Raw genomic sequence first — 27,306 nt, forward strand, 5'->3', positions numbered from 1 at the left:
TAACCTCGTGCGTCTTAACCTTAAGCAAAGATCGGTCTTCCTCACTCAAGTGTGAATGAGCTTCTCGTATTAACAATCTGATAAAATATGACAAAGCATTCTTTGACATAGGCAAGGATGGTTTCTTAACCGAACACCATAACGTTTCAGATTGGCCTCGTAAAGGTTTAGTACGAGCTAAGTAGAACTTAAGAGCTCTAACAGGGCATAAGACTCTTTCTAGTTCATTGCCTACGATCTCCGATAAGCTAGGTCGAAAGATTTAGGCCAAGGACGAGAAGGTAGCTCATTTTTGGCTAGGAAACCAAGTTACAGAGAACAAGTAGCTTTTTCTGACGAAAACCCGATGTTCTTGCTGAAGGCATGAAGCTCACTGACTCTTTTAGCCGAGGCTAAGCATACCAGGAAAAGAGTCTTAAGAGTGAGATCTTTCAGGGAGGCTGACTGTAAAGGCTCAAACCTGTCTGACATGAGGAATCTTAGGACCACGTCTAAATTCCACCCAGGAGTAGCCAAACGACGCTCCTTAGAGGTCTCGAAAGACTTAAGGAGGTCTTGCAGATCTTTATTGTTGGAAAGATCTAAGCCTCTATGCCGGAAGACCGAGGCCAACATACTTCTGTAGCCCTTGATAGTAGGAGCTGAAAGGGATCGTACTTTTCTCAGGTATGAGAAAATCAGCTATTTGGGCTACAGAGGTACTGGTCGAGGATACGGAAACTGACTTGCACCAGTCTCGGAAGACTTCCCACTTCGATTGGTAAACTCTAATGGTAGACGCTCTCCTTGCTCTAGCAATCGCACTGGCTGCCTCCTTCGAAAAGCCTCTAGCTCTCGAGAGTCTTTCGATAGTCTGAAGGCAGTCAGACGAAGAGCGTGGAGGCTTTGGTGTACCTTCTTTACGTGTGGCTGACGTAAAAGGTCTACTCTTAGAGGAAGACTTCTGGGAACGTCTACTAGCCATCGAAGTACCTCGGTGAACCATTCTCTCGCGGGCCAGATGGGAGAAACTAACGTCAACCTTGTCCCTTCGTGAGAGGCGAATTTCTGCAGTACCTTGTTGACAATCTTGAATGGTGGGAATGCGTAAAGATCTAGATGTGACCAATCTAGGAGGAAGGCATCTATATGTATTGCTGCTGGGTTCGGGACTGGAGAGCAATAGATTGGAAGCCTCTTGGTCAGCGAGGTTGCAAAGAGATCTATGGTGGGTTGACCCCAAGTCGTCCAAAGTCTCTTGCACACATCCTTGTGGAGGGTCCATTCCGTTGGAATTACTTGACCTTTCCGACTGAGACAATCTGCTAGGACGTTCAAGTCGCCCTGGATGAACCTCGTTACTAGGGAGATGCCTCGATCTTTTGACCAGATGAGCAGGTCCCTTGCGATCTCGTACAAAGTCAGTGAGTGGGTACCTCCCTGTTTGGAAATGTACGCCAAGGCCGTGGTGTTGTCCGAGTTTACCTCCACCACCTTGCCTCGAAGGAGATTCTCGAAGCTTCTCAAGGCCAGATGAACCGCCAAAAGCTCGTTGCAGTTGATATGCATGCTCCTCTGACTCGAGTTCCACAGACCTGAGCATTCCCGACCGTCCAGTGTCGCGCCCCAGCCCAAGTCCGATGCGTCCGAGAAGAGAACGTGGTTGGGTATCTGAACTGCCAGGGGAAGACCCTCTCTTAGGCTGATATTGTCCTTCCACCAAGTCAGACAAGACTTTATCTTTTCGGAAATCGGGATCGAGACCGCCTCTAGCGTCTTGTCCTTTTTCCAGTGAAAAGCCAGATGGAATTGAAGAGGACGGAGGTGTAGTCTTCCTAGTGATACAAATTGCTCCAGGGATGACAGCGTCCCTACCAGACTCATCCACAGCCTGACTGAGCAGCGTTCTTTCTTCAGCATCTTCTGGATGGAGAGCAGGGCTTGATCTATTTTGGGGGCCGACGGAAAAGCCCGAAAAGCTTGACTATGAATCTCCATCCCTAAATACAGAATAGTTTGGGATGGGACCAGCTGTGACTTTTCCAAATTGACTAGGAGTCCCAATTCCTTGGCCAGATCTAGAGTCCAATTGAGATCCTTCAGACAGCGATGACTGGAAGAGGCTCTGAGAAGCCAGTCGTCCAAGTACAGGGAGGCTCTGATCTCCGATAGCTCGAAACTGGTACCCCACATTCCTGTAAACAAACCTCAGAAACGGTTGGGAATCCGGGTGTATAGGAATGTGGAAGTATGCCTCCTGAAGGTCGAGAGAGACCATCCAGTCGCCTTCCATAAATGCTGTCAAGACAGCCTGGTAGACTTCATCGTGAAGTTTGTCTTGACAATGAACACATTGAGCGCACTTGCCTCTTACGTACTCCTGCAGTGAACATGGCTGCCAAATCATGGAGCCATCCCTGAGGGACTTGTCCCTGCAGAGAACGTGGCTGTCAGATCATTGGAGCCATCCCTGAAAGCCTTGTTTATGCATGACATAATTGTACAGCAAAGCTTCAAAGGCTCGAAAACAGCTGTGAAGTTGACCTGTAAAATCTTGGAGCATCTCCTGGCCAGGCGCCAGAGAGAGTCTACGAGATTTGAGAAGTCTATCTGGGCAGAGGCAGGAACTCCCAAGCCGAGAACTTCTCTCGTGTCATATCAGACTCTCGCTCTATAAGCCAGTTTAAAAGAAGGGAAAGCAAAGGCTGTATCCCCCAAACTCCTCCTGGTGATAAACCAGTCGCCTAGCAAACGTAAAGCTCTCTAGGAGAGCGAGAGAGCACTAGCTTATAAAACAACGGCTTCGAAGTAGCTAGGCCTAGTGTAAGCTCTGACGTTTAGGCGAACGAGGAGCAGCAGTTACAAAAAGATCCGGACAAAGATCCTTAAAAATCAGCATGATTTATTTAAAGTCCATAGAGGGCTAAGCAGCTTTAGGCTCCTCTCCGTCTGACAGAGTCCTCAAGGGAATATCAGTATGAGGGGGAACAGCAACTTCCTCATCTAAAGGAACCTTGTCCGATAATAGCTGAGTCTCAAGCAAGGGAGAGACCTACCGTGGTGGCAATGCTTTACAAGCAGAGTTCACACGCACTGGTGCATTAGTAGCGGACCAGGACGCAACGTCATGTAACTGCTTGACAGTCTGTGAACTGTCAACAACAACAGGTGCGAGAGACCAGGACGCAACGTCATGTAACTGCTTGACAGTCTGTGAACTGTCAACAACAACAGGTGCGTGAGGACGCACAGCGTCCACTCGAGACTGCTTTGACCGCCTAGACTGAGCAGTCAAAACAACTCTAGAATGCGGAGGTTAACGCACAGCGTCAAAACAAGTCAACTCCGATTGTTAGCGAACGTCCTGAACGTCAACAGGAGCATCAGCAAGTGGCCTAACGTCCAAACGTGGCTGAAAATCCACACGAGACCGCATCGAGTGTAGTTCTAAACAACCTGACTGACGTGACTTAGCTACGCCAACGTCAACAGGACGCACAAAGGAACGTTATGTTGGCTGAAAGCCAGGATCTCGATGAGATAAACGGCTAGGCTCAACGGACTAATCGGCAGAATAGTCTTCCATAAGGGAGGCAAGCTTATTCTGCATGTCTTGCCGTACAACCCATTTAGGATCAACGGAAATGGTTGCGGTAAGAGACGAGGGTAACGTCTGTGACCGCAACACCTTGCCAACAAAAAGACTCTCGGAGTCTGTGTTACGCTTTTGTTAGGCGGCGAGCAGTTTTCCGATGACTGCATAGGGTCAGAGCTGTCCTAATGGCTACAACCAGGACGCTGGACCTGTCCTGAAAGGACTGACTTTCGCTTAAGGGCCTCGAAACCTTGTTTCAGGTTTCTTATGCGAAAAGCCTTCGGATGACGAGGAGAAAATTGTCTCTCTCGCCTTATGGTAGGGGAGATCTTGGTAAGATACACCCGATACCATAGAGGGAAACGTCTGTTCGCTGATCATGGCCTCTCGAACCCATAAGTCGTACGACATTACTTCTCCCCTGGGCTTGGGAGCTTGCAAGAGGTCCCGGACTAGGTGAACGACAGGCACGAACAGACGAACCCTCGGACGCAACACTGTAACACTTTGCGCAATATCACTTTATCACTACGATTTTCTGTTTTGCACTTATTTCACTGAAATCGAAACTTTTACTGATTTCTACCTGAAGCACGCAATTCTACCCTCATCAAAAGGTAGTAAATGCGAAATCAGTCGTATAATGCAAGCACATTAATACCAGCAAAAAAAAAACAGTAAACATCTTTTAAGATAAAAAATTCAGTGGTTGGGGAAGAGACTAAACACTAGTTCATTCAAAACTACGTTTTCAATCTCTCACCGTACATTGCCTGGGGACGAGAATAAAACTAAAAACGTTTTATCCTTTCTCCCCGTACAGAGACTAGGGACGAGAATAACTCGAGAACAACGTTACCCGCTTGAACGGAACGTTTTCTCTCCTCTCTCTCCCTCCGTCTCTATCTCTCTCTCTCTCTTGATTTCGCACCTAAGAGAAGAGCCCAATTACGTTTTGTCCAAAAAACATGTTATTTGACCAAAGGAAAAAACTGAAAGGTTTTTCAATTAAAAAGTTCCTTTACAATAGAATTTAAAACATTTAAGCTTTGAAAGAAGAATGAACAAAACGTCAGAATCGATTTACTCTTTCTGCAAAGTGAAACCGTGATACTCTCTCTCTCTATCGTAACGATAGAGCGCAAACGGCGTAGCATAAATAAACTAAACGTTAGTTCATCTTTGAAAACAGTACGAAGACTATTCAAAGAAAATCTTTCATAAAATATTTATTAAAAATATTCATTTAAAAAGTTTTAAATCATTAGCTCTTTAAAAGCTATTTACGATTGAAAGGGCTCAACGTTGTTTAACTTCGGTTTCCAAGTTAGGACCGCCTACTCTCAGGAAAGGTCGCATATAAACAAAACATTAAAATTTATTTTTTATGTTTATTATAAATGGAAAGTTAATCGAAGAGGCCTAATAAAGGCGGTGAGATATAAAATATATAGAGGAAAATCTATAATTAATTTATAACGTGATAAGATAATTGCTAAAAGCCTAAACACACTTCCGTCTAAGGGAAGGGTCGGCCATTTAAAAGTCAAAGAAAGTCCATACTCTCTTTGTCATCAAAAATTAAATCTATCCAAAAACGAGTTCAAGATTTAAGATGAAGATAAAACACCTGAACTGCGAAAGCTCAAACCAAAATGAAGTACTTCACCAAATATGTTGAGAAAACTCCAGGTTCTACAGCGAGTAAAAGTACGTCTTGTCGACACGTCGACAGAGAAGAAATCGAGTCTTTGTTTACATCGAGAGTGGTATCTGGCCGACAGTTGGCGCTGGTGGGCACACCCGCAACCCGTATAGCGATCGCTGGCGAGTTTTTATTGTATGTGTCTGTCGAGCAACAGAGTTGCAGCTATTATATATTCACCGGCTAAGTTAAATATTTAAAATTGTACCCTATTCTGATGGAATATAAAATAGAATCTAAAAATACAGTAGTGTGCCAATAATACTCGACAGCAAAGAGTAAGGAAAATGTTCTTACGAGTCCTCAAGTGTTCCAAATCCACTCTCAAGAGATTGAGAAGCTTAGCAGTAGCTGTCCACAAAGAATCTGCAGTTTTAATGCAGAGATGAATCACCTCATCTTCTCGTTTCAACCAATCACAAGCAACAAACACTGCAGCCAGCATCCCTTCCTGACCAATGAGTTGAAGGTGTTCCCCAGCAGTAAGACCTTCCCACTGATCCGATTCAATTTTCACATCCTGGAAAATATTGCATTGAACTACATTAGTAGGATTAATGATGAGATTTTTTTCCAGCACCAAATTCAATTCCCTGTTATAAGAGGAACTCTACCTAAGATGACTGTAGGCTACAATTATAAGAGATACTTGAGGGTACACTCGGGCATTTACCTTATTTCTCTTCCTCTTATTTTTTTTTTTTATTTTAAAGTTTGTATATGAAAGATCACTTGTAGTTTATTTATTTCCTCACTTCCTCACAGGGCTATTTTTCCTGTTAGAGCACTTGGATTTGAAGCATCCTGCTTTTCAAACTAGGGTTGTAGCTTGGCTAATAATAATACTTCATGAAATTATTAAATCTCCATTTAAAAGATGATATATGATAGGCAAAAAAATAAAACTAACAATTTATAAAAGGTCCTGCAAGTAAGTTCGTTCTTTTTATTGATTAAAACCTGCTACCTATATTACATTAAATTGCTTTTCTTACCTCATCAGTGTCATCATCATCATCTTCTGAACAACACAGTTGAGAAAAGTCTAACTCCTCCTCTTCTTCCTCTTCATCACTAGATATTATTTCATCTTCATCTATATCTTCTTTTTCATCATTTCCTGAACCTTCTGAATCACTTTCGTCTTCTGAAAATTAGTAAATGTAAAACGTTAAATGAACAAATTAAACTAATACAAATACTGCTTTGCTATACAGAATAACAAACTAAAAGCCTATCTTAATGAAACTAGATTCTACATTAACATGACCTGCTTTAGTTTCAGCCTTGAAGGCATCACTATTTAAAAAAAACTTCTAATTATCAGACTTCAGAAAAATAATGTTTCCTTGAAAATCACCACTTAAAATTAAAGTAAGTACATTATCAACATTAATAATATATCGTTTTAAGAAAAGTGATTAAATCCTTTTTTTCTGGCTATTTTTTGTTGCTAGTCAAAAACATAATGTGCTTAGCTACCACAGTATCTACGGCTAATAACACAGCGCCCTAACCTACTTCCAAACTCCAGACCAGATGAATGAATTAGCTAAGTATAGCCCAATTACTTAGCTATAGAAATAGCACACAATATTAATTTCTACTAACCATCGCTTATGCTGAGGCCTTCGCCACTTGATCTGCGTCTCCGGCGTAGATTTGCAAGCCTGTTGTTACGTTTATTCTTCATCTTTTTCTTACCACTATTAGTCTCTGCTGAAGAATCAGACATTCCTTTCCCATCCTTCACATCTTTGGATTCACAGCTCTTATCTTCAGTTTCTTCCACCTACAAAGAAAATAAAATATCTGATGGGTAAAATAGGGATATGAATCTCAGATATAAAAAAATCAATATAATAATCCTGCATGATACTTTAAGCAAATATTTGATACCCACAGAAGCTACAGATGTTGTGTATAGGTAATAGCTTTACAAGTGAAAAAAGTGAGCAGATGCTACTACCACTGTATTGTAGTGTACTAAATTTATAGAGTATTTTCAAGGGATTCCTAAAGCTTTCACTGGGTATAAGGTATAGTACCTGAAAAAAATGTCAGTACCTAAGAGGTTATTTTTTTATATTTATAAAAGCCTTCAAGTGCAAAATAAGCATATTGTGCTGTAATTCTTTGGTTTTTGGGCTAGAGTACAAATTTTTTCAATGTTGTTTTATTCAAAGAATTGGGAAATTTTCCAAGTGACTTGCATTGCACAAAAATCTTGCAACAGACTAGGGATGGGATGAATTATTCCCTTTATGAGAACTTCTACGGCATTGGGCCTGACATTCAACATTTTTGAACTAACCTTCTCTTGTTCTGGTAGCAGTCTAGTTAGGAAAGAAGGGTCAACAAGGGAAATGCGTTGCTCTAGTCGACTTGTTACGTGAGTAATTAACGTCAATAGCACGGATACTAGAAGAGCTTGTGCCATGCTTGTATGAAATAAACCTGAAAAGTAATGGAAGGATTAGAGAATCATGGATATCTAAACATGTTGTTTCTAAATATTTAACATTTGCATTGTGCACCTGCACCTTTATATAGTTAAGCAGATTTATGTGAAAAGTGGTGAACAGTTTATCAATTGGTAATCTTTTTCCTATAGGGCCTACCTCCAACAGTTTGTCTTATATAATATACCACCTGCCATATTTCAGGACAGGAGTGCAAACAAGAGTTTCCCAAGCAAAACCCACCATCTGATTCAGATTTACAGCATATTTTGGGGGCATATGAATTTTACATTCAGTCACTTAAAAGAAAATTATAATCAATGTTTCAGCTTACAAAACCAGATTACCAACTCCATACTTCAACCATCAAGAATTCTTGCCTACCTTGTTTCTTGAGCCTTAGGGTACAAATACGCAACACTGCGCACACAGCCACCATTGCTTCAGGGGTTAAGCTAAAAGGGATCACTTTCTTCTCTGGGGTCTCTTCAGGCAAATCCTGACCATTGCATGTTGTTGTTGTTGTTGTTTGGAGATGTCCATTAGGTGGAGAACCAGGTGTAGGAGATGTTTCAGATACCTCATTATCAGCGTCGTCATCAGCTTCTAACACTTTTCCTAGCTGGACAAGCACATCTTGACACAACTGGAAAATGTATACGATTAGTTTGTTTTTATTATCTCAAATTTTAAAATTTTTCAATGAACAGTATTATAAATAAACAAATTAGACAATTGAGTCGACAGTTAACTCATACAAGACTAGCCTTGGGTCTGTTGTTAATCAATATATGACTATTTAATATAAGGTCAAATTATGAGATAATTTGTATTTTTCCTTAACTATTACAAACCTGGATTTATTCATTTGGATTATTTTTCGACGAAGCTGGCAGGTAGCCATTAGACCTAAAGTGCGAGGTGGCAACCTTGCCTAACCGTTTGAGCGAGTAGGCTGGAGGGCACCAAGCCACCTCTATATATATTCTCACAGCTGTGAGGTACGTCACTTTTGATTGCAGGCAGGACTTACTGGGGGACAGGTGATGGCGAGCCAATCTATATAAATAACTCCAGGTTTGTATTAGTTAGTGAAAAATACAAATTATATCCGAATTTGTAAGTTGTTCCCAAACTAACAAACCTTCCGTTATTTATTTGAATGACTCACTCTTAGGTGGGTGGAGGTCCTAAGTCTGGCATGGACATTGACCAGGTTTTACCTAGTACAGTATATGACTGTGGTCTAGGGAACACTTTAATACCTCGCTAGATTATACAAAGCGAGTATAATAGCAGCCTGAGCAATTCAGTGTAACGAGAGTTTGTCGTCTTGTATAAACACATTGAGTTTATATATAGGAAAAACAAGAAGTTTCCCATTGCTTAGCTAGCAAAAAGCAATGAAGACGTGGACAATAAATTTACGACATACTAGGCTACACGCGGGAAGTGATAATTACTTGCTGAGGTTGAAGCCAGCTTGCAGAGGGACCAATGGTGCTGTACCCCAAGGGAGGGGAAGATGAAGAAAGGAAAAGCCAGACATACTCACATTCATTCTAGTCTTAACCCGGGTACCCAATGCCCTCAACAAACTGCTACTTGTCCATCAAGAAGCCCGAGGTATTCTTAAACCACTTGTTGAACAGCCTACACAGGACCGAGTGAAAGTATCGAGTCTCCTGTGGGTTACATCTTTTACGTAATGGGCTGTGAAAGCAGTTTGTCTCTTCAAAACGCCAGCTTATAGTACTTGTAACACAGAAAAGTTGCGTTTAAATGCCAAGGATGTACTAATTCCCGACATCACGGGCTCTAGGTCGTCGAGCCAGAGGAGGATTGGGAGCCAAGGCTCTCTTAATCCCCTTGCGAATCCAAAGGAGACAGGGTTTTTAGTGATCCTCCTCTTTATTCTCCCTGAGCTAACAAACAGTGGTGTTAGTCGGGGCCGTGTTGCTGCAGTACGTTTTAGATGGTATCTCAAACTCCTCACTGAGCATAGTAACAACAGATCTGGGTCACTGGTTACAGAACGGAAACTCGCAATCTGAAAGGACCCGAATCTATGGTCTAGTACCCCTGGATTTTGAGTCTAATCAATAAACTCAGGGATGAAGCTGAGAGTCACTTCCCCCATCCCCTTAAATGGGTGATGTCATACGAGCGGACATGAAGTTCACGGACTCTCTCTCCCGAAGCTAAAGCAAAGAAAGAACGCCGTCTTCAAAGTGAGGTTTCAGTCAGTTGCATGACGTAATGGATTGTAGGGAGGACCTTTTAAGAATCTCAAGACGAGACCACGTTTCAAGGAGGAGGCCTAATCTCTGACTGAGGGCAAGTGATCTCATAACTCCGTATAGGCGAGCCTTAAGGTCGAATGATAGCCTTTCACCACTGAGACTGAAAGAAGCTTCTCCTGCAGAAGATATACAAGGAACTCCGCTATTACTGGTATAGTGGCATCGAGAGGAGAGATATTCCTTCCACGACAACAACCACAGAAGACACTCCATTTTTCCTTGTAGACTAAGGCTGAGGACTTACGCAAGTAGCCGCACATTCTTTCCGCAACTTGTTGTGAAAAGCTTTTCTGAGGGCGAAGACCCAGGATAGTCTCCAGGCGTGAAGTCGAAGCGACTGCACGGGTCTGTGAAAGATGTTCGTGTGTGGTTGTTTGAGTAGATCTGGTCATGGAGGAAGCTCTCTCGGTAGATCTACTAGAAGTTGCTGGAGGTCCAGTAAACCACAATGCGTGACGCCATAGCGGAGCTACAATGGTCATCATTAGATCTTTGGATGCTCTGGTCTATTTGAGCAGTCTTCTCATCAGACAGAACAGGGTAAAGGCATACCTGTACACGATGTTGTCCCACCGTTGTTGAAATGCATCTTGCCATAGAGCCTGAGGGTCCGGGACTGGAGAACAGTGGAAGCTTGCTGTTCAGAGATGTTGTGAACATGTCTACAGTCGGGGAACCCCACAAAGTCAGGACTTTGTTGGCTATCTGACAATTCAAAGACCATTCGGAGCCTACTTTCCAAGTCGCTCTGCTCAGATTGTCCGCGAGCACATTCCTCTTGCCCAGAATGAAGCGAGCTGATAGGGACACCGAATGTTCTTCTGACCATCTGGGGATCTTTACTGCAAGAAGGCATGGAGGCTGCGTAAAGGTACAGCCTTGTTTGGTTATGTAAGCCACTACTGTGGTGGTGTCACTCATCAACACCACAGAGTGACCTGCCAGCAACTGTTGGAACTGATGAAGAGCTAGGATGCTGCTCTCATCTCTAGAAGATTTATGTACCTGAGATTGTGAGATGCAGCAAGTGACCCGCCCACCCTTCTTTTGATGCATCTGTGAAGAGCATTAAATCCGGAGGAGGGATAAGATGATCCTGCCCCTTTGAAGGTTTTTGTCTGCCATCCACCAATTCAAGTCCGTCACCTAATCTCGAGTTATTTCTACTTGAATGTCAGGTGGATCTGAGTGTTGGTTCCACATGGACTTTAGCTGACATTGCAGGGATTTTATCCTGAGGTGGCTGTTTGGAACCAGACAGAGAAGAGAGGTTAGAAGACCTAGCAGACCCAACCAACGAGAGGATGGAAGGACTTCTTTCTGAGGCAGGGTGAAGCCACTTCTCTCAGTCTGTGTACTCTTTTGTCTGATGGAAAGACTTTCTGTTGGACGGAGTCTATTATAATACCGAGGTATACCAGCCTTTGAGAAGGTTGCAGTGATGACTTTTTGTGATTTATCAGGACCCCCAGGTCTTGACAAAGCTCAGAGAAGCATGTCTCGGTGACGAAGAAGGGTCATCTCCGAGTCTTCCAGGATTAGCCAGTCATCCGGATATTTGAGGAGACAAATGCCGTTCCTGTGAGCCCAAGATAACAATAGGGCAAACACTCTAGCAAGCACCTAAGGAGCTGTCGCGAGACCGAAGCATGGAACCTTTAACTGGTATATCTTTTCACCGTGTATGAACCTTAGATACTTCCTTGAAGACGGATGGATTGGGATCTGGAGGTATGCGTCCTTTAGATCTAATGTGCACATGAAGTCCCTTGGTCGAACCGCTTGATTCTACCAGAGGGCCTCGATTTCATGGTCCTATGGAGAAGAGAATCGTTTAACGATTTTCTCCATGGTTCAACAGCCCTCTATCTCCTCTGGAACGAGGAGAGAAGAAACCTCAAGGGTGGAATTCCTCAACCGGGAGACTTCTACATTCGGCACTTGTTTGTGGAATTTCCTGATGACGTTATCCCTTCTCTTGAGTATAGCGTTCGCCCACAAGTTGACAACACGGTGTGACAGGAACTCAAGAGTTTGGGTACTAGACAACAGTTAAGACTCCAAAGTCTTCCTGGCAGACTCCTTCAAAAGATCATGGAAATGGACCATGAAGCCCTAGGATCCTAGCCATAAGTCAAGCCACGAGGCTGCCTGCATGGCATACTTCGCGCCTCTCTCTATGTTAAGAAGCTCAATTGCAGAGAGGGAGGCCCTCTGAGAAGAGAGGGTTTGAGCCAAATGACCCCTCGTTAGACTTTACTGAAGGGTAGAGAGACATGTTGGAATGAGGTTCCCCTTCAATCTCATAGTACTTCCTTTGTAAGACAAAAGGAAGTGGAAGTGACTTGGAGGAAGAACCTACCCTCAAGGAACTAGAAGTCCCAGTTATCTGAGCGAAAGCCTTCCTTTTGGCAGCTCTCAAGCCTTTAGACCAGGGCAAAGCTGCACTAGTTCTTGGAGACTTCGGGGTCTAAAATATCGTCAAGAACCATGTTGTTAGCCTCCTGGGTTGTGGTATCAGAGGTAGACAGCCTATTAATGGGCCTCATACAAGGGAGGACCTGCCAAAAGGTGTGCTCCAACTCTCATCTCTCTTGCTCAGGGTAGAGTTTGGACTAGCCGCTTTTGGAAGATTCTCATCAGTATCCAAGGGGTCTTCCACCTCCAGTCTCACGTCCAGAGCCTGGGGTAGGTCAGTGTCATCAACAGTGTCGATAGAGGGACCCGCCACAGGATACCTTCCCTTGCCGCAGTGTTCTTGGGTTTCGTCTTGGTGTCTTTCGACTCCCTTCGCACAGAACATTCCTCAGCAGTCTTGGGAGGAGAACTTCAAGGTTTTTGAGGCACCAGCAGCTGAAGGCTCTTCCTCCGGTGGAGGTAAAGAAATTGGACACTGGTCCGGAGGCACTTCCTAAATTTCTAGAGAGTTGAAGGGATGGACAGCTATCTCCTGGGCGAGCCCATGTCCCTACTCGCCCGAGGGTGGATGATGTCAGCGTGAGGTGGTGTTACACCTCTCATCCTTCTCTTAGTCATGGTTTCCTTTGCCTTAACCTGAGTAAAAGGCAGGTTGGACATGTAAGTCAGAATAAGGGCCCTCAGCACGAGATGGAGATGAAGGTGATCTGCTTGCCTTGTCCAACGGTCTCGTTCTAGGGTCTAAACTCCCAAGAGACGAACTGACGAGGATTCCAAAGCAATCCTAGGGGTTACTCTGACTGGAGCAGCCAGAGGTTGTGGCAGTCAAGGAGCCACATCCAGAAACTTCTGTGGGGTGGAGAGGAAGGTGCTCACCCATGCAGAAAGCTCAGAACCTCTAGGTAAGCCATGGGCTTCCTTTGAAGGTCCAGGAGGAGAATGTCCCCTAGGGGGAGCTCTAGGAGGAGCCTCCGTTGACGCAAGGGAGTCTCTTCGGCAGAGGAACACTTTCGTCGTCGTCACCATGAGGCCGTTGGAGGGGCGAAAGCAAGCGATCGCCTCGTCTACGCATGGAAGGTCCAAGAGAGGGCGACCGATTATTATTATTACTAGCCAAGCTACAACCCTAGTTGGAAAAGCAAGATGCTATAAGCCCAAGGGCTCTAATAGGGAAAAATAGCCCACTGAGAAAAGGAAAATAGAGCATGAGATGTTGAAATCTCCGGAGAAGGGTCCTTCCTAGCACCGCGTTGAAGGAGACACAGAAGTTCTTCCTTCAAAAGCGTCCCGAAATCCATAAGGTTGGCCACACCTGCAACACATCTAAAAGGGAGAATGGTACCCGGTGGCGAAGTTGCTCCTCTAGGGGAAGCAACTATCCCAGGATTGCCAAGAGGTTAGTCAGTCTGCGCTCCAGCTCGATCGTCCCCAGGAAGAGCTTTTGAAAGAGATTTTGAGGGGCGAGAGGATTAAGAACGCGCTTTCCTCACCCTAGGGAGAAAGATTGCGCCTTGCCTTGCTTTCTTCCTGCGGCCCCCCAACTTTCTCCCATTGAGAGGCAAGCCACTCCCTACACTTTGCGCAGGGCGAACCCTGCTCGCAACAATGCCCTCTACACGAAGGACACAAGAGAGTGCAGGTAGGTATCCAACGATGAAATGAAGGTACCGCATACAGCATACTTCGCGGCCAGGACAGGTCCACATAAAGGCAATCCGAAGAAATCATGACACCTGAAAAGAGAAAGCAATTAAAGATGTCCAATGACAGCCTTGGGAGGAGAGAGAGAAGTCCACTCTCTACCGAGGCAAAAAAAAAAAAAAAGTGACGTACCTCACAGCTGTGAGAATATATATAGAGGTGGCTGGGTAACCCCCAACCCATCCCCAGCATTCCACACTTTAAGTCTAATGGCTACTTTCCAGCTTCGCCGAAAGATAATCCAAATAAATAACAGGTTTGTTAGTAAGGGAGCAACTGTGAAGTAAGTAGTAAACTGAAAATGTTGAAGACCGAGCAATTACAATTTACATTTTTTTTCTAAAATGACTCAAAAGCAACTGTAAATAAGTTTCTTGTTCAAATTTCCTTCGTGTGCCTAGTTGGAGTTAAGATTAATTTAGACTGCTAAGTTCCAAAGATATCTATTCAAGCAACCTTGTTCTTCAATAGTATTGTACACATTCTCTCATTTCATATTAGTAATTATGTACCACATACCCCTAAACATACAGCATGTACTTTCACACAAAATAATTATGTCAAAGTATAAACAGAGGGTTGAAAATTTCAATGCATTATTAATCTATACACAACACTTACCCTTGCTACTTCTTCAGCGTTGCGATTAGTAATCAGATGTGAAACAAGTGTCAACACAGTGTGTAAAAACATTTTGTGGTGATATGTGGGTGTACTATCAACTTCTCTTAATTCTGTTCCACTCTCATAGATGGCACGACTCTTGTCTAATAATCTCTTTAGGTTACCCTCAGCTCCTTCAAAAGTCTTTTCACAAGTCAGCCTGAAAGATAAGCAAACATCACAAATATATAAATAAACTTTACCATTATGAATTAAAAGTATTTGAATTAGATTATCCTTGTAATAGAAACTTCCAAAATATTCTTTATATTTCTTTAAAAACAGGAGATTGTTCATGACTTTAAACCTTTCCAACCACACAACTAAACTTTATAAGAGATGGCTTCTTTTAATCAGAATTTTTTTATTATGAAGCTTTGTAAGGTAAAGTCAGTCCTTAACCAAACATTTCCGGTAATAATAAAATGAATATGCAAAGAAATGCACAAACTCCACTCAAAAGAACAACCAGACTACTAATCTATGGATGCATGCAAAGCAAAAATTGCTATAAAATATCTTTGCTACCCTATTAATCAATGGGGGGGGGGGTAAAACTTATGACAGTAAGCAAATGTACATTGAATAAGATCATCTGTAGCTTTGATTTAACATACAAGTAGACAGTCATTGCAAAACAAGACTCTATATCATCAATTGAGTTATCACAATGTTCTCCTAAACTCAGGAACATAATCCTCATGACATTTTAGAACATATGTGACAAATTCCTGACTTCCAAGAGTTTGGGACAACCCTGAATGGTCAAAGCATTGGACAAGTGTCTAAATATATCTTAAGTATCTACGAAATTGGTGTAAACAATTTGGAACTGCTACACCACTCATCAGAACATGTCTGGCTGAGGATTGCAATAACAGAAGTCTAGTACAATTTTTTTTACAAGATTGCAGAATATGATCACCAAACAAGTTGGGCCTGAAAGTTCTAGATTCAACAATCAATGAGAAGTCTCAGTGATGATGTATTCAAAGCCATTGGTTAATTGAGAGGATACTCCCTTGCCATCTCCTTGTGACATTAGTAAAACAAATGTTGTTAATGAGTATACAGACAGTTCCCAACAAACAAAATGTAATGGGGACAGAGAGACCGTTTATACCTCAAATGGGTCGTAAATTGTTTCTGTACAAATATTCCTAAGGTTAAATTTTGGCTTAGGTTATGCATAACCTAACTCAGATGCCTACGATTTTCAGAAGTCAACAAATAGTTCCTTTTCATAGAAAATTAATTTCAGTTTATTACAAATGATGTTTGACTTACTTTATTACCTTACACTACTGTATATATTAATATAAAGTATGTTATAAAAAAGAAACGTACATGTGGTCGTACAAAAGCACTATGTTTGTGTAAATACTCTGTACTACCATAGTAGTTTTGTTGAAAAATTTTATGCTAAAAACTTACTGTATTTATCTACTTCTTAAATGCTTTTGGTAGTTAAATAAAGTGCAGATGTTTAGTTTACTGGATTATTTTAATTGCTGTTGTTTTAGAGTGTTGGCCTCAATTTTGATCGTTTTGGTTCCTCACGACCAACATAATCAGGCAAGACTTAAAACAAACACTGTACAGTCATACTGTATAGTAAAGTACATATTAAGTAAAGTAAACAATAAAATACTGTAAATGTTTTTTAAACTATTTCTTATACGTAAGTGTACAATACCAAAATATTCGTTACTAATTTAGTGTACATGCGACATCATTTCTATTACACCAGATTTTGGTTATTGACGTTATGATTGGTATAATTTTAGCATGCGACATCATTTCTATTACACCAGATTTTGGTTATTGACGTTATGATTGGTATAATTTTAGCATGCGACATCATTTCTATTACACCAGATTTTGGTTATTGACGTTATGATTGGTATAATTTTAGCATGCGACATCATTTCTATTACACCAGATTTTGGTTATTGACGTTATGATTGGTATAATTTTAGCATGCGACATCATTTCTATTACACCAGATTTTGGTTATTGACGTTATGATTGGTATAATTTTAGCATGCGACATCATTTCTATTACACCAGATTTTGGTTATTGACGTTATGATTGGTATAATTTTAGCATGCGACATCATTTCTATTACACCAGATTTTGGTTATTGACGTTATGATTGGTATAATTTTAGCATGCGACATCATTTCTATTACACCAGATTTTGGTTATTGACGTTATGATTGGTATAATTTTAGCATGCGACATCCTTTTTATTACACCAGATTTTGGTTATAGACGTTATGTTTGGTATCATTTTAGCATGCAACATCCTTTTTATTACACCAGATTTTGGTTATAGACGTTATGTTTGGTATCATTTTAGCATGCAACATCCTTTTTATTACACCAGATTTTGGTTATTGACGTTATGATTGGTATCATTTTAGCATGTGACATTCTTTTTATTACACCAGATTTTGGCTACTGACGTTATGATTGGTATTATTTTTGGTTGCGACATCCTTTTAATTACACCAGGCATTGGTTATTGACGTTATGATTTGTATCATTTTAGCATGTGACATTCTTTTTATACACCAGATTTTGGTTACCGACGTTATGATTGGTATTATTTTCGCATGCAACATTCTAAATAGTTATATATCTATATAGATTTCATTTGTCCAACTAAATGGAAATGATTGCTATTCACTTACGTTGGTATCAAATCGAGCCCCCCCCCCTCTCTCTCTCTTGCCTTCATCGGCTTTTATAGCCTCACTGCTGGGATGTTATCACAATGTCAAATAATTGAAATGGGGTTTTATTTTACCAGCAATAATTGCTTTCTCTAATCTACTGTTGGTGTCTCAAAGCATTGAGTGAGCGAAGGGATGAACAGATGCCAGATATCACTAGATTTTCAGGCATGAAATGAAATGAAAATACCGAAATAATAAGCAGAAATAAACTATTTTAGACCACATAAGGCTTACTCTTGCTCTCGACCCTTTAAATACAGTAGGTTATGCCACGGTTACACCCATACCCCTTTAACGTTCTGTGACCAAGGAAAATGGCCACGGAATGTTCAAACAAACTTTGCACTGTATGCTTGGATAGTTATATAATATAAATAAATGAAAAATGTAAATTAGATTTTTGGGAAAAATTATTAGTTCCCAGAGGGTGATAGGGGCCTTAACTCTAGGAGTTGGTTGAGGTTTATAATGGTCATTTTTTCTTTCCAACTTATAACAGGTAGTCTCTAATTTATTACATACACTAAATACTAAAAAATAAAGATTGACAATATACAATGACTGATTAAATAAAAAATATGTAATGGCTGGCCACATCATAAGAAGAAAATCTAGTGTAACACTTACGCTCTAAGATAATGTGCAACTGCTAGCAGCGCTTGATCATTTGTTGAGTATACAGTTGCCAAATTACTGTGTGTAAGTCCACTTTCTGGTTGGTAATGCAGAGCCTGAAATAAATATCTAATGAGCCATATGAAACAAAAAATACCAGTACTTTAGTTTACTAGATTTGATTCCTCCATATAATCACATTCAACAAAATTATCAAAAAATATAAAAAAACTGGAAATACTAACCTGAAGATAATACCGTACAGACAGTGAATGGGGTGGTGAAGAAGGTAAATCCAACATGTAACGAGTCAGGTCTCCCAGGCAGGTCAAACATCTATGTAATGACTCTCCACCATTCTCATTGCTACCTAATGGTTTTGCACCATCATCTTCACCTAAAATAAAAGTTAATTAACGTAACTAAAATAACACAAGTGAATTGATTCATTGTATCTTCTGTACTGATCAAAATAGTACATATACCCCATTCAAATTGTCAGCAGCCCCATTTTGGGTTACAACATCACACAGTATGTTGATTGTCTTTAATTCCTGTACTTAAACACAATTTAATAGTATTTTTTCTTTTCTATTTACCATTACTTGACCTATAATTACCATTCCTAACTTGTTTTATTAATCTGTAATGTAATGTACATATATCGTTTGACCTTACTGATGGCCTTTTTGCCTAGATTTATCTCATAAAATGTTCAAATCCTTAACAAAATTGACTAAGCTACATTGAAATGATCTGCCCAATTGGTGAAAATAATTAATGAAATGGTTTATTCACCAAGAAAAACGACACTCCTGATATTAATAAAAAACATAACTTTCCTTACTTGGATAGGGAAGTAAATCTGCCAACTGGGATTGACAGACACTGGATTGCACAACAGAATGTAGCAGCTGATGGTAATATGCTACTCCTGACCATAAGTGGTTTGATACCCAGCATGCTTCACTACTCGACCATGTAGTACCCTGTGAATTATCAAAGTTTTATTTGTTGTACTATACATAATGATGTTATATCAGATACCTGAACAAAAAATCACAAATTTTAAGTACTGTAATTTGTATTTTGCCTAACAGTACTTATCTCAAACTACTTTCTTAGGAGTATCTGGGATCTCCTGCCTATCCGACCAAGAATTTTGCGCAGTCCCCCCATCTCCGTTTTCCCTTGTCAGGTCCCTCCGTGGCGGATGGATACGTGCCGAGGCGACCCGGGGTCAGCGCGTGGGTGAGCTACTGGGTCTTTGTCGTCAGTAAGCATATGTGTTTCTACCTCGAACCCCTGTAAGGCACCCGGGGCAGGATAGGTGGGCAATAACCAGAAAGTAGTTCGGGGTAAGTACTATTAGGAAAAATACAAATTACTTAAAATTTGTGATTTGTTCCAACACGGAGTACTTACCTCAAACTAATTTATTAGGAGACTTGCACTTACGGGGGGGGGGGGGGGGGGGGTCCGGACGACACAAAGAACAGGGTAGGAGAGTCAGGGGAAGCACGCAAAAGTCTACCTGTTTGTATAAACTCACCTTTATGAATAATCCGGACATCGGCTTCCAAAACATCCATCTCTCACATGGGAGGAGGGAAGGGAAGGGAAAAAGGGTAGCAAGGAAAGGGGAGTAAGGGGGAAACTTGTGTCGCTCACAATTACTTCCCTAGGGCTACCCGGGGCCGGAGCCCTAAACTTGTTGCAGGGCGGAAATCACTGGTCCAATGGAGAAGGAGTCCAAGGACTTCCTCGTGCAGTCTTTCAGGTAGTGGGCCGTAAAGGTGGACTGTCTGGACTATGTGCCTGCTCGCATGATTTGGCCCACTGCCATGTTGCTGTCAAAGGCCAAAGAAGTGCTAAGACCTCTAATATCATGGGGTCGCAGGTTACCCGGGAGTGAAGACCCCTCACTGGCGTAAGCTGTCTTGATGACTTGCCAAAGCCAGAAGGAGATCGTGTTCTTTGACACTGCCTTCTTTACACGGCCAGAGGAGGCAAACAGACTTTTAATGCCCGGCCGGAGTCTGGCTGTCCTGCTAAGGTATTTCCTGACCATTCTCACTGGACACAGGAGCATGTCTTCCGGGTTGTCCGAGTGAGGGATCGCCGGGACTGAGAACCCTACGAACCTCAGGTCGGCAATAGCCGGGTTCTGTGTTTTGGCCACAAACTCAGGCAGGAACTTAAAGGACAGGCCCTTCCACCCTTTCGAGTGCGAGACCACGAATGACAAGCCGTGGAGCTCACTCACACGCTTAGCTGAGGCCAGAGACAGCAAGAACACCGTCTTGAGGGTGAGGTCTTTATCTAGGATATCCTTGAGGGGTTCGAAGGGAGGCTTTGTCAAAACTTTGAGAACCTTGGCCACCTCCCACTGCGGGACCCGAGCAGCGCGGGGGGAACAAGACTGCTCGAAACTCCTGATGAGCATGGTAATCTGGCGAGAGGCCCCAAGGTCGATGCCTCTGAGTTGAAAGACCTGCCCCAGGGCCGCTCAGGCCCCCTTGATGGCTGGAATGGAGACCCCCAGGTCATCCCTCAGGTGGACCAGGAAGTCTGCAATCTTGTGGACTGATGCATCCAGAGGCCTCAGATTCTGCGTGTCACACCACTTCACAAACGTGGCCCACTTGGCCTGGTACACCACGATAAAGGACTTCCGCAGATACCCTGACATCCTCGAAGCTGTCTTCTCCTCCGAGTATCCTTCTTTCCTCAATAGACGCTCAATAACCTCCACGCGTGTAGCTGGAGGCACTGAGGGTTTTTGTGAAACCTTCGAAAGTGGGGCTGGCATAGAAGATCTTCCCTTATTGGTAGGGGCCACGGAGGAAGGGTGGCCAGGTCCTGTAGATCCGCGAACCACTCCCTCTCCGGCCACCAGGGCACTACCAAAGTGATCATTGTTGTCCTTGATTGTCTGAGTCTGTTGAGCACCTGCCTGAGAATCCCGAAGGGGGGAAAGGCATATGCGTCGAGTCCGTCCCATGAGTGCTGGAAGGCGTCCTCAAACGCTGCTGCCGGGTCTGGCACAGGAGAACAGAACACGGGGAGCTTCGTGTTGAGCCTTGTGGCGACCAGGTCTATCACCGGTGAGCCCCACAACTGTAGGACCTTCTGGATCACTTGTGGGTGTATGGACCACTCCGACCCCACTACTTGCCCTGCTTTGCTGAGGCTGTCGGCTAGAACGTTTCTCTTTCCCGGAATGAAGCTGGCTGTGAGAATGATGTGATTCCTCTCGGCCCATTCCAGGACTCGAGCCGTGAGATCGGACAGCTCCCTTGATCTCAATCCTCCTTGCTTCCTTATGTAAGCCACCACGGTGGCGTTGTCGCACATGAGGGCTATTGCGTTTCCCCGCAGTTGATGGGCAAATATTGCGAGGGCCTTTTGAACCGCCAGCAGTTCGAGCAGGTTTATGTGGAGGAGCTTCTCCTCCGGGAACCACTTTCCCTCTGCTGTCTCTTCGAGCAGATGGGCTCCCCACCCCTCCTTTGACGCGTCCGTGAAGAAAAACATCTCCGGAGGAGCGGACACGAACGGCACACCCCATAGGGTGTTCGCCCTGTCGGACCACCAGAGGAGCATGTTTCTGGTGGCTGGGGTCATCATGACTAAGGACTGAGGTGGGTCTCCCGGTGACCAGAGGTCCTTCAGATTCCACTGGACCAGCCTCAGCTTGAGCCTCCCCTGAGGAACTAGCTTCTCCGAGACCAGGTGGCCCACGAGTCTCTGCCAATCCTTGGCTCTCATTGGTGCATTTGCTAGGAATGGTCAAATTATGTGGTCCAGGTTGTCCAGCCTCCCTTGAGATGGTCCAGGACCATCCCTAGGTACGTCATCCTGGTGGTGGGGATCAACTGGGTCTTCTCCAGATTGATGGTAACCCCCAGTTCTCTGCAGAACTATAAAAGCTTTGCCCCCTGCTCCTTTAAGGCTGCTTCTGAGGCTTAAAGAAGCAACTAGTCATCGAGATACCTGATCAGTCTGATCCCCTGCTTGTGTGCCCTGGCTGATACTATGGTGAATATCCTCGTGAAAACCTGAGGTGCCGTTGACAGGCCGAAGCAGGGGGTCCTGAACTGCAGAGACAGGGCTCCCCACTTCACCCTGAGAAGTTCCTGCTGGAGGGGTGTACGGGGATCTGAAAGTAGGCGTCCTTGAGGTCCAGGGACATCTTGAAATCCCCTTCCCTCAAGGCTGCCAGTACCGACTTCGGCGTGTCCATCTTGAAGGACATCTTCCTGATGAACTTGTTCAAGGCCGAGAGGTCGATGACTGGTCTGCAACACCCCGTAGCTTTCTCCACCAGGAAGAGCCTGCTGTAAAACCCCGGGGATGATTCCCGGATGGGTTGCAGTGCTCCTTTGTTCAACATGGCCGACACCTCCTCCTGCAAGGCTGCTCTCTTTATGTGATCCTTGGGGGCCAGCCACTCCGCCCAATGCTCGGGAATCAGAGGAGGAGGTTCTGTCAGGAAGGGAATCCTGTATCCCTCCCTGAGGACTGCCACAGACCATGGGTCCGCACCGTTGTCCCGCCATGCTTGCCAATGGTATTTGAGGCATCCCCCACCTGTGGCGTGGGAAGGTGTAGGGGGCCTCTCTTCCTATCTCCTTCTGGGGAGACAATTTGAGCGGCCTCGTCTCGAGCCCGAGTATTTTTGTTTAAAGGAGGCCTGGGCTGGGGCACCACTTCTGCGGAAGGGCCAGGAGGCCTGGGCTGGGGCACCACTTCTGCGGGAGAGCCAGGAGGCCTGAGGTGGGGCACCATTTCTGCGGGAGGGCCGCGAGGACTGATGCCAGGGAGGGGAGGGGGCCTTCTGTCTAGCTGGTGGCGTAGGCGGGTAGGCCCCGTCCACAGACGGTCTTCTATGTGGAGGGCGTCTTGTTGCTGGCTGCTTAGGCTCAGCCGAGCTCTTCAGTTTCCCCAGTCTTTCAATGGTCTCTGCTACTGTCTGTAGGGGAAACGGGGTCTCACTCCACACCGGAGCATTCCTAAGGAACTTGGCGTCATGCTCGGGGAGTCTATCAGGGAGCCTGTTTATCACCGTGTCTCCCCCTTCTTAAGATCCAGTTTGCTGTCTGAGTCAAGGACCGGAACTTTAAAAATTTCATGGCCTTGCCCCAAGAGCGTATGAGCTCATGCAATAGAGCTTGGTTCTCAGGGACCGAGAGATCGTGGGAGAGTTGAAAACCTGCTAAGGTGCGTACCCACCAGTCCAACCAGGAGGCCACATTGTTGATGTCCTGAGACGTGTCCTCCATCATAGTGGCCTCTGACTGTGAGAAGAACACTGGGGCAGTAAGGATCTTGTCATCCGTGCTGCCCTGGCTCAGAGCCGCAACGGCTTCTTCCATTATCCGATGCCCCGCAGGCAGCCCGTCTGGCACATAAAATTTCTTCTGGGTCCTTAGCCCAGGCAGGAGCTTGAAGGATCCTTGGGCCTTGAGGGAGTTCTTGGGTCCCTAGACAAAACGGTCGACGTGGTCCATGCCCAAGGACATGTCTGGAGCCACTGGTATGGTCAAGGATGGTTTCGGCTGTACAGGGTTGTCCACCATCCTACCCAAATCCGAAAGTCAGGCCTGCTCTGAGAATGGTTTGGGCTCATCTTGTCTGTGGTGATGCCGTATAAGTGCTAACACTTTCCTGTAGGAGGATGCTTCATCAGGCGAACACTCTCCAGCATCCACTAAGCCCTCTACCACTTGATCCTCCATGTCGGCTGCTTCTTCGATCACAGATGGATCCGTAGGGAAGGTCATATGCCTGCCATCCGGCTGGCTCGACGGAGCGGCTCTCTCCATCACGGATGGAGCCCTCGAGGAGGAGGTAGCCATCATGGGTCTACCCCCTCCCGGAGGAATCCGTGGTGAGTGACTGCCATGCTGTGCCAGCGGCTGCATCCGATGCCTGGATGGAGCCGGTGAGTCTTCGGGCATGGGAATCATGCTGCTGGGCTGAGCCAGCGGCTGCCTCCGCTAAATGGATGGAGCCGGTGACTTGCCGGGCAAGGGCAAGGGAAAGTTAGTGTGTGCCAACGGATGCATCCGAAGCGCGGATGGAGCCTAAGAGACACTGGGCAAAAGCATGGTAGCGGCTCCAGCAGCTGCCGAGGCAGGCACTGGAGCGGCAAGAGCCCTGTTCGACCCGTAAGGGGGAAAAACTACTTTACCTAATTTTCCCTTTTCTTTTCGGAAAACTTTAGCCTTCTTCCTAGACGGGTCTAAGTTCAAACTCGACTTCTTCCTCTTCAACTTCTTTTTCTTTTTCTTCAACTACCGGTCGCTGGAGTCTTCCAACGAGGAAGAGCTGGAGGACGAGATATCGTCCGAGGAAGACGAAGAAGAAGAAGAGCTATCTGAGGCCCCTGAATCCTCTGCCACCAACATGGGGGCTTGCAATTGTGCTACCGGGGTGACGGGTTGCATAAAATCAGGAGGTAGCGCAACAAGGCGCCGGAGGTGTGAGCAGTGACCCATGTGAGGCAAACCAGCCAGATAACTCTTCGTCTTGCCGCATGGGTGACCTGAAGGGCGTCCATGGCGCCGTCCACACAATGGAATCGGGGTCAGATGAGCACGTGGCTCGTCTTTTCCTGTCTTGGTTGCACCCTTAAGTCGCTGTACCTGAAAAACACTGGCACCGTGGAAGGGAAGGAGCTGGTGTTCCTGATCTCCCCCACACCGGATCCTCACTCAAGACGGGTCCTGCGGGCACCAGAACCTCGTCTACAGAAATCACTCCCGTAACAACAGCAGAACCGAGACCAAGCTTCCTCGGTGACCGCTTCGATGCCTTCTTTTTCTTGGTGGCGTGCAATGTCCATTGAAGTTCCGGCCAGGACTCACACTTCGGACACGTGGAAGCAGGCGAGCACACTCTGCCTTGACATGTGGTGCACAACGTGTGCGGGTAGATGTTCACCTTAAAGAGCCATGCCCCGCATGACTTACCGGCCTTGGCACCGGGACAACGGCGTTGGGATTCCATAGGGGTAACCACAAGTAACACAAGGAAGGGATAGGAACGGGAAAACACGAAGGTAACACGTAGAACACAAAGGTGGGTAGGACTGGATGTGAGAGAGAGCGGCGAGATGTTATCCACGCCGCGACCAGATGCTTCCTGACAACAAAGACCCAGTAGCGCACCCACGCGCTGACCCCGGGTCGCCTCGGCACGTATCCATCCACCACGGAGGGACCCGACAAGTGAAAACAGAGATGGGGGGACTGCGCAAAATTCTTGGTCGGATAGGGAGGAGATCCCAGATACTCCAAAGAAAGTAATTCGAGGTAAGTATTCCGTGTTGGAACAATTAGCAAATAAAATTGACATACAATTCTGAATATTGAAAGGAAGGTGTAAAGTATTTTACAACTACTGCTTACATAAAATAAAATATTTGAACCACAAGTCTTGCATAAAAGAATAGCAATTGCCATGAATTATTAAAGTGGAAAATTTGAAGGAAATAATTCCACGACAAGTCAAACTTTACTGTAATGTCTCATAAACATAATGGAAGAAGAGCACTACAGTACATAAAGATTATGATCAAATTAGCAGGTATAAAAGATCACCAAATGGATTTTTCAATTCTACAAACATATTTACCTTTCTCATCTTCTTTGCTGAAGCCAACGGCTCATAATAAACCTTGCGCCAGAGTATCTCTTCCATGCGGCGTGCTTGACTACCTGGTGCCAATAGGATGACACGCTGACATGACTCTCTCAACCTGGCCCGTACACCAACAGCCTGAGCTGAAAATAAGGCTCCAACTGCCCCTGCCTCCCCAAGAGCGGCATTTGCACGACGAACACACTCACTCACCTGCCTGATATAACAGAATATTTGACATACATTTAACCTCAATCTTCCCAAAAGGAAATGGTTGCCTTAAGAGTAAAGAAAGATCAGAATATCTAAATTGGTTTCTCCTTTGAATAAGAGATAATGTTGGATGAATGGATAAAGATGTGCGGAGGCAAAAGCAGTACAAAGTAAGATTGGACTGTTGTTACAAAGCTATCTATCAACTCTAATACTGTACTAAAAAACGTGAAAAAATAAAACCAAACTCTTATAAATCAGGCTATTAGATATTTACCTAAAATAGTTATAACTCATCCTATTCACAACTTCATAATCACTTAATTTTTCATTGCCTTGATAAGAGCTTTTACATAAAACTTTTTCCTGCCAACCTAGCAACTGTCTTGTACCTTAACACTATTTGTAGGTATTAAATCACACCTGCATAAGATACTAAAACACTGAAATATTCACTACGTTCAAATTTTATTTTGAACACTCGAAACACTCCTAATTGTATAAGTAAAACTGTATAATAGATCAATCAATTTCAATAACTTCAAAAAAAATATCTGAATTTCGACCATATGGTTGTAATCAGATCACAGAGCCCGGGGTTATTTTCTTTAACCCTGGAAAGGTATGATGGGTCGTACGCGACCCCTACAGCATTTTCAAAACCTGTTTTTTCCCCATAAATCATCAGCTGTCTCGAATATGGAAGTGATCGACCTGCAAGGGGTGACTAGTCTACATGCCATTGTCTGCTTTAGGACTGATTTTTGTCTAACTTCCCTCCTTCCCCGTTTTTTTACCCCCCCCAGGGGTCGACCTCGACCCTGACATACCTTTATAGGGGTAAGTGATCAAACAGCAAAGTTATTACATAATTATAAATTGTCGAACAGTGTTGATACTTGTTTGGTTCTTTATAGTTGGAAAGTGTGGGTGGATGGTGTGTCTACCACTTGCATGACATTGGTTTTGGCTTGGATGCCATATATTGCCATGAGGTCCATTTTCCCTCAAAGGCTAAATTTCTGAATTTTTTTATTTTTTGCAAATTTCTGATTTTTTTTCTATTTATTTTGAATTTATCTTCAATAATGGCCAGCAGGCAGTATTCCCTCGGCATGGATGTCATCAACACACTTCTAATGGAGTTAAAAAGAGATGTTGATGATAATATGGAGCTTGCAACCTCATTCTTCATTTCAAGTGGTAGTTTGGGCTGTAAGAGTTGTTGCGGTCTGCGGCCATTTTGTTGACATACCGGAAAGG

General features: G+C 44.1%; 1 protein-coding gene across 1 annotated transcript in view; it reads right to left on the reverse strand.

The window, feature by feature from the left end:
* The window catches only part of Smg5 (Smg5 nonsense mediated mRNA decay factor), an 81,154-nt gene that overhangs the window by 43,880 nt on the left and 9,968 nt on the right, over positions 1–27,306 (reverse strand). Inside the window, exons 2-11 of the mRNA XM_068346265.1 lie at positions 25,825–26,047; positions 19,031–19,172; positions 18,429–18,580; positions 18,196–18,299; positions 14,785–14,986; positions 8,126–8,387; positions 7,594–7,736; positions 6,891–7,071; positions 6,275–6,426; positions 5,577–5,799 (exon numbers count right to left, since the gene is read on the reverse strand). Of these exons, the coding sequence (XP_068202366.1) occupies positions 5,577–5,799; positions 6,275–6,426; positions 6,891–7,071; positions 7,594–7,736; positions 8,126–8,387; positions 14,785–14,986; positions 18,196–18,299; positions 18,429–18,580; positions 19,031–19,172; positions 25,825–26,047 (1,784 nt within the window). The remainder of the gene's footprint in view (positions 1–5,576; positions 5,800–6,274; positions 6,427–6,890; positions 7,072–7,593; positions 7,737–8,125; positions 8,388–14,784; positions 14,987–18,195; positions 18,300–18,428; positions 18,581–19,030; positions 19,173–25,824; positions 26,048–27,306) is intronic.

Source organism: Palaemon carinicauda, chromosome 22, assembly GCF_036898095.1.
Source record: "Palaemon carinicauda isolate YSFRI2023 chromosome 22, ASM3689809v2, whole genome shotgun sequence".
Taxonomy (NCBI): Eukaryota; Metazoa; Arthropoda; class Malacostraca; order Decapoda; family Palaemonidae; genus Palaemon; species Palaemon carinicauda.